This window comes from Lupinus angustifolius, chromosome LG15 (assembly GCF_001865875.1).
Source record: "Lupinus angustifolius cultivar Tanjil chromosome LG15, LupAngTanjil_v1.0, whole genome shotgun sequence".
In the NCBI taxonomy this organism is placed as follows: Eukaryota; Viridiplantae; Streptophyta; class Magnoliopsida; order Fabales; family Fabaceae; genus Lupinus; species Lupinus angustifolius.
Genome location: NC_032023.1, coordinates 19,283,303 through 19,295,630, shown reverse-complemented (window position 1 = coordinate 19,295,630; position 12,328 = coordinate 19,283,303). Strand labels below are relative to the sequence as shown.

Here is a 12,328-nt window from a genome sequence, read left to right as displayed (position 1 = left end):
TATTCGTAAGATAATTGATACCCTAAAATAATGTGCACGTGTTATGTAGAATCTCTTTGAGTAGTAAGTTTCATACATTATGAATGCTATACTAACTATATAAAAAAAATTATAAGGTATAGTAATGGTATATTTTATATTTTTTTGTTTAACAAATGTATCTTTTTTGATATTACTAATGATATTTTTCAATTTTTTGAATAATAAACTAATTTTTTTCGAGGTTCAAGACCTAAGTATCTAACATTTGACTTTGAAGATCCAGTAAAATCTTACATCATTAGACAAACAGTTGATAAAAATTCATGATAAAGATTGATGGGTTTCTTTTAAATAGAAAATTCAAGATATTTATGATGTATATTTTGAAATTTGTAATGGTTAGATGTATTCTCCTATTATCACATGCTTCTTAAGAAAAAACAAAATGAAACTTGAAAAAATTAAAACTAAAATACGCACATATAAATAAATAAATGACCAACATGAACGTAATAAACGTAGAAAATACTAAAAGTGAATTAAGCTTATTTTATAATAATTATGCTTTATTTAGCTGATAAAAGAAAATAAGAAGAGAGAAAGATGTGAAAAAGAAAATGTAAGAAAGAAAATGTAAGAAAGAAAAATGTAAGAAAGATGAGAAATTAGTAAATTTGTGTAATGTTTAGTACGAGAGAAGAATGAGAGAAAAATGAATAGAAAGAATTATTTTCATCTATTTCTCTTTTGTTTGGTTGGATAAAAAATGAGATGATAGTGATGATGTTACAATTTAAATTACAAAAATATCCTTGAAATAGAGAAAAAGGATATAAAGATATTGTTTTATTATTGGATAATGAACCAATTCATCTCAGTTTTCGTTCCAAACTCGTTAACATGTGATGTATCGAATTCTATAAGACAAAAGATGTATGTAGTGAAAAATATTTTGTTATGGTACGGCGATTATATCTCCTAATAAGTGTTGTTTACAATAATTTAAGGATTTAGTGGAATTTCACATAACAAAACCAATATCTTATTACTAGTGAAATAGATTTATACAATCACACAACATCACTCACTTAAGGACTTGATCATAGGAAACAATCTATTGATCGATCTAGATCTTTTACAATTAGACAAATGTTTTATAGATAAATTGTATAAATATTACATTTATTTTAGAGAATAAAATCTATGTACTGACAATGTAAAGCTTTTTACACTGTCAGTCTATCATTCACAATTGATTTGTAATATTTTTTGTTTGAAAGTCAACGATAACTCATATATGAATAGCGATAGTGTAAAAAAATACTTACACTATCAATGTATACACATTAAATCCTTCATTTTATAATCAATAAATTTTTAAATGCAAACTTATGATCTTTAAATAAGTTAAAACATGGCTATTTTTTTTGGCAATGACATCACCTTCCGAGTCATTTCTCTTATCATAATTTTTAAATATTGATGAATGAATTATTAACAAAGAAACACTTTGCATCCTAATATAATAGAAGCGTTACTTCTGTTCATCCCTTGGATTTTTCTTCTTCTTCTTCTTCTTATTATTATTATTTTCCTCTGCTTCCTTCTTTATTTATCTCCACTCCCTTTTCATTCCATAGCTACAAATTTGAACTCTTCAACTAGCTACTTCTGTTTTGAAGCCACACCACTTCATTCCTCTACTACCCTTCAATAACTGGGTCACATCTTGGTTCAGCACCAATGTCTCAAACTAACTGGGAAGCTGATAAGATGTAAAGTTCAATTTTTTATTACTTTTGCATCATGGGTTTTGCTCCATGTTCAATTTCCATTTCCCTTTGTTGATTTGTGTTCTGGGTTTTTTATTTGAGTGATTTTTGTTTGCTTATTTATTATTGTGTTTTGTATATAATAGATGTGCACTTGTTTGTTGGGTATGTTAGGGTTTGTTGTTCTCTGCAAGTTTTGCAAAGGATATTGCTATTTTTGGATGATGAACTTTGATGTTTATGCAATAGTGCACTGGATTTTTTTATCTGTTCTATGATATAATTTATGTAAAGTTGCAATCTTTCCCCTCTCAGTTTATTTGGCTGATGCAATATGTTTTTTCACTTTGACATTTTTCAGGTTAGATGTTTACATCCATGATTACCTAGTAAAGAGAGATTTGAAGGCTTCTGCTCAAGCTTTTCAAGCTGAAGGAAAAGTCTCCTCGGACCCTGTTGGTGAGTTTTGTAAAAATATGTACTTTATGAAAGAAAGATTGTGGACTTGATGGTAGCATTTCTTGTTCACTACTTCCACTTTGGTTTTGTCTATTTTATTGATCTGGTTTCCTTTTTTGTGATGGCAATTCGGGATTGCAGCTATTGATGCCCCGGGAGGTTTTTTGTTCGAGTGGTGGTCGGTTTTCTGGGACATATTTATTGCCAGGACCAATGAGAAGCACTCAGAGGTTGCTGCATCGTATATTGAGGTTGGTTTGAAAACCAGTTCATTGTCTTCATATCACATGACCTTTTTTCATGTTAAATCTGAGTAGGATGAGGGTGTTAGAAATTGAGCTAAGTATTACGGCATATTCACATGTTGGTTTGGTTAGCTGTTCCTTGCTTTCCGTATTTAGTTTAGCTTATAAGCACTAAGGAAAGTTATTTTCCTCTCCACAGAACCAACATCTATTAAATAATAATATGGTTTCTTTAGTTCCAGGTTGGTCGGACTAGCATCATGATTTGGAACTACAATGTCTTGTTTGAGCCTGTGTTTACTTGTGTACTCTATGCCATGTTAATTGCATAAAGAGAATAGTTTTCATGATGTCCAGTAAACCTGTGGTGTAAATACAACCTTGACTGCTTAATTGCACACATATAGGAAATCGAGAAATTGAAGAGTTGGTAGCTAGGGTGCTTAATGAGCCTCCAGGTCAGTGAGGTGTCTCACCGGCTGACCCAGTTATAAATTCACTTGCCTGGCTTAGTTATGACATTTCTCCTATTTGTGATGAGATCTTACATTTGGTTTTCATCTCCAGACTTCTTTTTAGTGTCTCGTGAGTAGTTTATGTGCTTTGTTAAACTGCAGAAGTTATAGAGTCCATTGTTTTAGCTGAGGAATAGGAACCCGACCATTTCAGTTTGGGCTACTAGTTTTGATATTTATAGCTAATCAGTACTTTTTTAGTAACTTTGCTGCCTTTGTTATACTGGGATCCACGATTTTACTAGACTTTCTAGGTATTGACATAGTGCTTGAAGTTTATGGTTTGTGACTCCATTTGCAGAAACAACTAATTAAGGCAAGAGAGCAACAGCAGCAGCCACAATCCCAGCAGTCACAGCATCAACAGCAGCAGCAACACATGCAGATGCAACAACTCTTGATGCAGAGGCACGCACAGCAGCAGCAGCAACAACAGCAGCAGCAACAACAACAACAACAACAACATCAACAGCAGCAGCAGCAACAACAGCAGCAGCATCAGCCACCCCAACAACAGCAAAGCACAGATAGAGCTCACCTCTTAAATGGCAGTACAAATGGGTTAGTTGGAAACTCCGGAACTGCAAATGCACTAGCAACAAAGATGTATGAGGAAAGGTTAAAATTGCCCCTTCAGAGAGATTCTTTGGATGATGCAGCAATGAAGGTTAGGGGATGTTCAGATCATCTAACCTTAAGATGAACCAATGTTTTTATGATACATATATTCATTGCTTTCTTTTGGTTTTTATACAGCAAAGATTTGGTGAGAACATGGGTCAACTGTTGGACCCAAATCATCCATCATTATTAAAGTCACCTGCAGCTTCTGGCCAGCCGTCAGGGTGATTTGTTTTTCCTAACTTGGTTTTTTTCGTATTGTTTTTAGTCTTTTTGCAGAAAAAACTCAAAGAAGGTATTTTATTCATTTATCTGTGGCGTAGCTAATTTAAGTTTAATCCGATGTACTATGAGTTGAATCTTCCTTTATTAATGTGAGATGGAAAAAATGACATTTTTGTCTTCTAGTCTTTTCTGGACGGGTCTGTTCCTTCCATGCCTTTGATGAATCAACAAACATCTCCCCATTAAAACACATTTTTGTGTGTTCAATTGCCTTAACATCTGCCATTCTTTGTAGCTATGGGTGTTGACTTTGTAAGTACCGACTTCCTTCATTTCAGGCAAGTTTTGCATGGTGCTGGTGGTGGGATGTCTCCACAATTCCAAGCTCGTAGTCAGCAATTGCCAGGGTCTACTCCTGTATGCATTTGTCCTTAAAGTGTAGCCATTTTTTTCCGTCTTGTATTTGTTATCAACTTTTTTCATTGACTTCCCACTTGGAATCAGGATATAAAGAGTGAGATTAATCCTGTTTTAAATCCCAGAGCTGCGGGTTCCGAAGGATCATTGCTAGCAATTCCAGGTATTCTCCCTTCACCCCCTTACTGGGAGCCACATCTTCTATCCTAAAGTTTGTTTTCATCTAGTCTATTCTTTGTAATTTATTTAATATTCATGGTTGGTAGAAAATATTTTGGGATTTAATACTATTTTTTAATGTTGTTTTATCATCATCCTTACACACGAAATAAATTAAGCGAGAGATTTTCTTGTGTCAGGATCAAATCAAGGTAGCAACAATTTGACTCTGAAAGGGTGGCCGCTCACAGTGAGTACTCATTTTACTTAATATTTATTAAATAAATGTTATTTATGGTAAATATAAGTTCCTCCTTTGCTTGTATATGTTAACTCTATAAAACCTCATTTGCTAGAAATGGTGGCCTCTTCCCTGAAGTCTAAAGTAATCATTGTACTGAGTTCTTTGTCGTCCAAACATCTTTCATTGTTGAAAGTACACGATTGAGTGATTAAGTTTCACTGTTAAGCTTCTTCTGTCCTTTATTAGGGTTTGGAACAACTACGCTCTGGTCTACTCCAACAACAAAAACCATTCATTCAAGCTCCTCAGCCTATTCATCAACTTCAAATGTTGACACCACAGCAACAGCTTATGTTTGCCCAACAAAATTTAGCATCACCATCTGCCAGTGATGAAAGTAGAAGACTCAGAATGCTCTTGAATAATAGGAGTATGAGCCTAAATAAGGATGGTTTTTCAAATTCTGTTGGTGATGTAGTATCAAACATTGGATCACCTCTTCAAGGTGGTGCCCCCTCGTTTGGGCGTGGAGATACAGATATGCTAATGAAGGTAACAGTTTTCTTTTAATTATTTCATCTTCAGTATAGTTCTAACGTAATTTGTTAATATAAATTTCACAGATTTACCAAGCATTTCAATCTGAAAGTTTTTGTATGTGCAGTTGAAACTGGCTCAGTTACAGCATCAGCAACAGCTAAACACCAATTCGCAGCAGCAGCAACTTCAACAACCTGCTCTTTCGAATCAGCAATCTCAGCCTTCCAATCATAACATCCATCAGCAAGATAAAGCGGGGGGAGGTGGTGGCAGTGGCATCGTGGATGGTAGCATGTCAAACTCCTTTAGAGGAAATGATCAGGTCAGTCCTTCGGTAGTTACCGATACCACGTTCGACCAGTTAGAATTACCACATGTTTAACATGATTTGTGTACGTAATTACATTGTTTTGTTGAACATATTGAAAGGGTCATCCATCTTTCTGAAAAGTTTGAACTCTCACTCCAGTGACATGTTTAAAAATATCCTCTACCTTTGCCTTGCTATATCGTTGCGTAAAACTAGTAAATACGTCAAACCCTAACTTTCTTTCATTCCTCTTCTGTCTGTGGCTGTCAATAGCATGTGTTTCCTTTTCATGGTTGGTCTCCTTACGAAGTTGTCTGTTAATATGTTTATATAATTTTGGACATTACAATGGATTTGTTTTATGACTGCTGCACTGAGTTTTGTTGGTCATTTCATGACTGATTTTCAGTTCAAGTGTTGCAGCATATAATTCTTTAACCTGTAGTTTTCCTCAGTTAAGTAGTTGGATAAGTATTTTACCTTGTTTTGAATCCTCCTCAACTGATATCTGATGGTCCAGTTGTTAAACGAAGCGGATACATATTTATTGCATTTAACAACGTGGAATTCCCAGCTTCAACAAATTGCTTCTTTCTTTGAAAGCTTTCTTTTTTAACCATATGTGTTGATGAAATTTCAATGTCTCGCCACAGGAGTTTGACAATTATTTCTATTATGGCACGTGATTATAAATTTGTGTCCTTGAATAGGGTAGAAGTCTGATTTATGTACTTTAAGAATAGTTGGACCTGGTTCCTAACATGGTTTCCTGAATGGACGTTAAGGTTTCAAAAAACCAGATGGGGAGAAAGAGAAAGCAGCCTGTATCTTCTTCAGGTCCCGCCAATAGCACAGGAACAGCAAATACAACTGGCCCATCACTTTTCAAATTCTGTTGGTGATGTAGTATCAAACATTGGATCACCTCTTCAAGGTGGTGCCCCCTCGTTTGGGCGTGGAGATACAGATATGCTAATGAAGGTAACAGTTTTCTTTTAATTATTTCATCTTCAGTATAGTTCTAACGTAATTTGTTAATATAAATTTCACAGATTTACCAAGCATTTCAATCTGAAAGTTTTTGTATGTGCAGTTGAAACTGGCTCAGTTACAGCATCAGCAACAGCTAAACACCAATTCGCAGCAGCAGCAACTTCAACAACCTGCTCTTTCGAATCAGCAATCTCAGCCTTCCAATCATAACATCCATCAGCAAGATAAAGCGGGGGGAGGTGGTGGCAGTGGCATCGTGGATGGTAGCATGTCAAACTCCTTTAGAGGAAATGATCAGGTCAGTCCTTTGGTAGTTACCGATACCACGTTCGACCAGTTAGAATTACCACATGTTTAACATGATTTGTGTACGTAATTACATTGTTTTGTTGAACATATTGAAAGGGTCATCCATCTTTCTGAAAAGTTTGAACTCTCACTCCAGTGACATGTTTAAAAATATCCTCTACCTTTGCCTTGCTATATCGTTGCGTAAAACTAGTAAATACGTCAAACCCTAACTTTCTTTCATTCCTCTTCTGTCTGTGGCTGTCAATAGCATGTGTTTCCTTTTCATGGTTGGTCTCCTTACGAAGTTGTCTGTTAATATGTTTATATAATTTTGGACATTACAATGGATTTGTTTTATGACTGCTGCACTGAGTTTTGTTGGTCATTTCATGACTGATTTTCAGTTCAAGTGTTGCAGCATATAATTCTTTAACCTGTAGTTTTCCTCAGTTAAGTAGTTGGATAAGTATTTTACCTTGTTTTGAATCCTCCTCAACTGATATCTGATGGTCCAGTTGTTAAACGAAGCGGATACATATTTATTGCATTTAACAACGTGGAATTCCCAGCTTCAACAAATTGCTTCTTTCTTTGAAAGCTTTCTTTTTTAACCATATGTGTTGATGAAATTTCAATGTCTCGCCACAGGAGTTTGACAATTATTTCTATTATGGCACGTGATTATAAATTTGTGTCCTTGAATAGGGTAGAAGTCTGATTTATGTACTTTAAGAATAGTTGGACCTGGTTCCTAACATGGTTTCCTGAATGGACGTTAAGGTTTCAAAAAACCAGATGGGGAGAAAGAGAAAGCAGCCTGTATCTTCTTCAGGTCCCGCCAATAGCACAGGAACAGCAAATACAACTGGCCCATCACCAAGTTCTGCACCCTCTACTCCCTCTACTCATACGCCTGGAGATGTGATATCAATGCCTGCCTTGCCTCATAGTGGTAGTTCTTCAAAGCCGTTAATGATGTTCAGCACTGATGGCACTGGAACTCTTACATCACCTTCAAACCAGCTGGTGAGTGGCTTTTCTGTTTGGTTCAATCGATGGAAGGCATGATAAATTCCTTGCGTATAGACTCATTGCTATTCCATTTTGGCTGTGAGCTGATAAGGATCTTGAATTGCAGGCTGATGTGGATCGGTTTGTGGACGATGGATCGCTTGATGAAAATGTCGAGTCTTTTTTATCCCATGATGATACAGACCCTAGAGATACAGTTGGTCGCTGTATGGATGTAAGCAAAGGTGCAGTAAACACCATTTTTATCTATCATAAGATATTTTGGCCTCATCCTTGCCTAAGTTCCTCGAGTGTATGTCTGATTTCCCCCAACTCCAATGCAAAAAATTGTATTTTGTTTATGATAACTCATTGTATTAATGGTAAAATTATGATGAAGTACAAATCTTAAACAGAAATTAGAGACAACTTAATGACTTGTGTGATGTCTCCTTTTTCTTTAAGCCTCAAAATTTTTGCACATATAAAGGGCGGTACAGTACATGAGGCTCCTACCTATTAGGGTATGAGGAGGGTGTACTATGCCCTTCTTTTTATATTTTGCTTTGATAAGTATATGTTGTTGTTAATACTTGTCATTTAGAAGAGGCGTGCTTCTTTATCTTTTATATGTGGATCTGTAATGTTTCTTTTATATTCTGCATAAAAGTTGGTGACTTAGAAGCTAAGGGCACAAGTTCATTTTACCTTCAGGTTTCACATTTTCTGAATTAAATTCTGTACGTGCAAGCACAAGCAAAGTTGTCTGTTGCCACTTTTCATCCGATGGGAAATTGCTTGCAAGCGGTGGCCATGACAAAAAGGTTTGTGTAATCATTAGTCTTGGCACACATTTTTCTAGTACTTTCTTTGTTCAACTAAGTTCGTGAAGTTAGCTGCAAACTTGTTCTAGTTTCCTGCTTGAAGCAAATTGAAAAGTGAAGTAAAATATTTTTTTTCTTCTCACATTTGAGAATTGGGTTAATATGATTATGACCTAAACCTTCTGATTGTTTTGTAATACAGGCTGTTTTGTGGCACACAGATTCTCTAAAGCAAAAAGCTACTCTTGAAGAGCATTCATCTTTGATTACTGATGTCCGTTTCAGTCCAAGCTTGCCTCGGCTGGCAACATCTTCATTTGACAAAACTGTCAGGGTTTGGGATGTTGACAATGTCAGTAATATCCGTAAATTTTAATGTTGTAATTGTCTTTCTGTAATTGTATGTAGATGCGAACACTAGCTTTTTTTATTTGCTGGAATGTTTAGGATTTCAGGCTTGGGTTGTTTGTTTGCCTTTTTATCTGGGTGTTTAAGAATTGTGTGCTTCCTTTGTTGCCATTCTGCTTGTAGTTGTACTGAATATATAGTTACTATGCAGCCTGGGTATTCGCTTCGGACCTTTACAGGACATTCGGCAGCTGTTATGTCACTAGATTTTCACCCCAATAAAGATGACCTTATCTGCTCTTGTGACGGTGATGGTGAAATACGATATTGGAGTATAAACCATGGCAGTTGTACTAGAGTCTCCAAGGTAGAATTGGTATACTTTTAATTTGTATTTTTTTATTAACATCGCTATTTTATTTTACAGCATATCTCTGTTTCCCATCTCCCAGATAGTGGGTCTGACCCTACACAAAAAGGAGCTTTATAAATTTTTGTATTAAACGACATATTCATTTCAGTTTATTAACTGACAATTTTGTTGCTGATCAGGGTGGCACTATCCAGGTGAGATTCCAACCTCGTCTAGGAAGGTACCTTGCTGCAGCTGCAGAGAATGTTGTGTCTATACTTGATGTTGAGACACAAGCATGCCGATATTCATTAAAGGTAGGTTTGCATAATTTTTCATAAGTTTATTTCTTTGAACTTGGAGGTAAATAAAATAATTGCTTTTCAATGACAGGTATCAAACAGTTACTGAGTTATACGCTTTTCGATCTCTGGTTATTAACACCGGAAGCAAGCTTAATATAAACCAATAGGATTGGGTTAGGGATGAGGGGTTTGATAGTTATTAGGTTATATGCTCAAACCTTATTGCCACCCTTGTACCAATATAATAAGAAAAAGGGGTGGCTCGGTGCGCAAGGCTCCCACCAAGTAAGCTTAAAATATGATTTGGTAAATGTTTAGTCAGGAAAACAACTTGAGGATAAAATTTTTGTTAGCGACAATACATTATAAGATGGCCAAAATTTGGTATAGGTGGAAGGCATAACACATTCACCCATAAAATATTCTACATAATGGATCAAATTTCTCTATTTATACCAGTTTCTGCCTTAATTGTTTTTGCAATTTTATTGTGTTTTTTATAAAATTAGGCATACATGTCATGGTTATAATTTATAATTTTTTTGACTGCCGCAAAGTTTTGTGTTTCTGTTAAGTCATCGTCAGATATTAGTTGCTGTTTCATCCTGACTATGGTAGTTTTGCCTTGTTGTGGTGATTTCAATGGTAGTTTTACATTTCCTCATTTAGTAATTGAAATTCTGTATTTTCGTAATCTCCCGCAAACATCACTATCTTTCTTCATTGGAGTGTTCGACTATGAATGTAGGGACACACGAAGCCGATACACTCTGTATGTTGGGACCCTTCTGGCGAGTTGCTGGCATCCGTGAGTGAAGACTCTGTCAGGGTTTGGACTCTTGGAACAGGGAGTGAAGGGGAATGTGTACATGAGCTCAGCTGCAATGGCAGTAAATTTCACTCATGTGTTTTCCACCCAACATACCCTTCATTGCTGGTCATCGGTTGCTACCAGGTGACTCTACTTTCTTTTCCCTTTTTCATTTATCTTCCTTTTTCATGTTAGTGAATTTGGTTTTGTTTTCCATTCTTGCGTCATATAATATGTAATTAAGAAACAAAGAAGGTTTTGGAACAAAGGAGTTTATGTGGGTTTTTTACAAATGCACCTTATCCAAATCATGGATAGAAGGTGTTTTTACATACTACAACAACAAAAAACCAAACCTTTTGTTGGTTATCATTTGACACCGTACTTGATCCGTACATCGTGTTGCATCCAGACAATGACCTGACATGAACACTATAATAACATCGTGTGACTACATCATTGAGATTAGAGATAGCTTTATATTGGTTGTAAACTGCCTAACACAACATTCATCTTTTATCAATGTGATCACGCTGTTGTAATTTGGTTTCTTACGATCCGTACATGCATTTTCAGTCATTGGAGCTATGGAATATGAGTGAGAACAAGACAATGACACTTTCTGCTCATGAAGGTCTTATCGCTGCCTTGTCGGTTTCAACTGTAAATGGTCTGGTTGCTTCTGCCAGCCATGACAAGTTTATCAAGCTCTGGAAGTGACCTCATTGCATCTCTAAGCAAGTAGGTATTTATCACATGTTTGTAGTTTATGACCCTTTTTGCTTCTTCATTGACCCACCTGTGTCTCTTTTTTCTCATTTTCAATGTATCTTTAGCTACTAACCTTTGTAATATTGGTTTCCTTGTTGTTGTCACCTGTTCCTTAATACATTTTTCTATGGAAATGGACTGGTTATTATTATTATTTAACACCACGGATATCACAAAAAACTCGGCGGAGGTACGTACCCCATCTTATTTTCACAAGCGAAGAGACTGTTTTTCGGGTTTAAAGTCCGTACTAGTGATATCTCACAAGACAACATAATTAGAATTGTGTCTATGCTCACCCTTAATATTATTGGATATGACATGGCCATGCTAGAAGAAAATTGAAACTTTGCTAGTTGAAGCAAGTGTACACTAGAAAACACTGATAGTGCATATAAAAAATAAATGACACAAGACGTAGAGCAATTTGCAAGAGACTTTGCTATAATTGACACCTCCAAAGTTTCAAATCTGGTTACTAATAATGGAAATGAAGTGGTCCCAAAATACTGTGATAAACTATGTTACCTTAATTAGTGTACATCACCCAATATGCTAAAAACACTTTTAAACTTCTCTTCTCTCAAAATTGGTAATATGGAAATTTGGTTATATGTCCAATTCATGCCTCTTCCTCCCCCTAACCTTTTGACTTATGAACAGGAAGTTCTACATAAGCATGACAATGAAAACTAAATCCTTGTGTATTCGTCTGAATCTAACTTGAATCCAATGAGTAAAACTCGATGTGACTGGGTTCGGGTTAAAAACATGAAAAAATTGTAGGTGCATTCCATTCATTTTAACATGAGGGTGAAAAAACATGGGGAGAGTAAAGACTAAGATTAAAAGATCCAGTCACTTTACTGGTAACAGACTCATCTCTATTACTGGAAAGGGCAGTTATAGGGAAAATCATTGAAAAACCAAAAGATAAAAATGAGTATGACTCTCTATATACCGATATCTTAATTGGAAAATTGCATAATCAAAATCACATTGAAAAGGTGGTTAGTAAGTTGAAAGTTGAACAGGAACAAATATGAATCATGGTCTATTGTTAATAGGGGTACATATTTGCTATAATAATTTTTTTTAACCAACTACAAGTTTATGATATATAGAGTGACATA

General features: G+C 35.6%; 1 protein-coding gene across 1 annotated transcript; it reads left to right on the top strand.

The window, feature by feature from the left end:
- On the top strand, positions 1,546-11,315 carry LOC109328537 (transcriptional corepressor LEUNIG-like). The gene is made up of 19 exons (XM_019562043.1): positions 1,546-1,757; positions 2,116-2,213; positions 2,355-2,464; positions 3,275-3,640; positions 3,730-3,818; positions 4,158-4,236; positions 4,324-4,399; positions 4,596-4,645; positions 4,886-5,191; positions 5,304-5,501; positions 6,275-6,326; positions 7,606-7,799; positions 7,912-8,029; positions 8,499-8,608; positions 8,811-8,960; positions 9,168-9,323; positions 9,509-9,625; positions 10,362-10,568; positions 11,001-11,315. The coding sequence occupies exons 1-19, from the start codon at positions 1,726-1,728 to the stop codon at positions 11,142-11,144; spliced, it is 2,652 nt and encodes an 883-aa protein (XP_019417588.1). The 5' UTR covers positions 1,546-1,725; the 3' UTR covers positions 11,145-11,315.

Coding starts and splice junctions, on each gene's coding strand:
- LOC109328537 (XM_019562043.1), top strand. CDS start 1,726: ATGTCTCAAACTAACTGGGAAGCTGATAAGAT. Junction 3,641..3,729: donor TGGATGATGCAGCAATGAAG/GTTAGGGGATGT, acceptor GTTTTTATACAG/CAAAGATTTGGTGAGAACAT. Junction 4,646..4,885: donor TGAAAGGGTGGCCGCTCACA/GTGAGTACTCAT, acceptor GTCCTTTATTAG/GGTTTGGAACAACTACGCTC.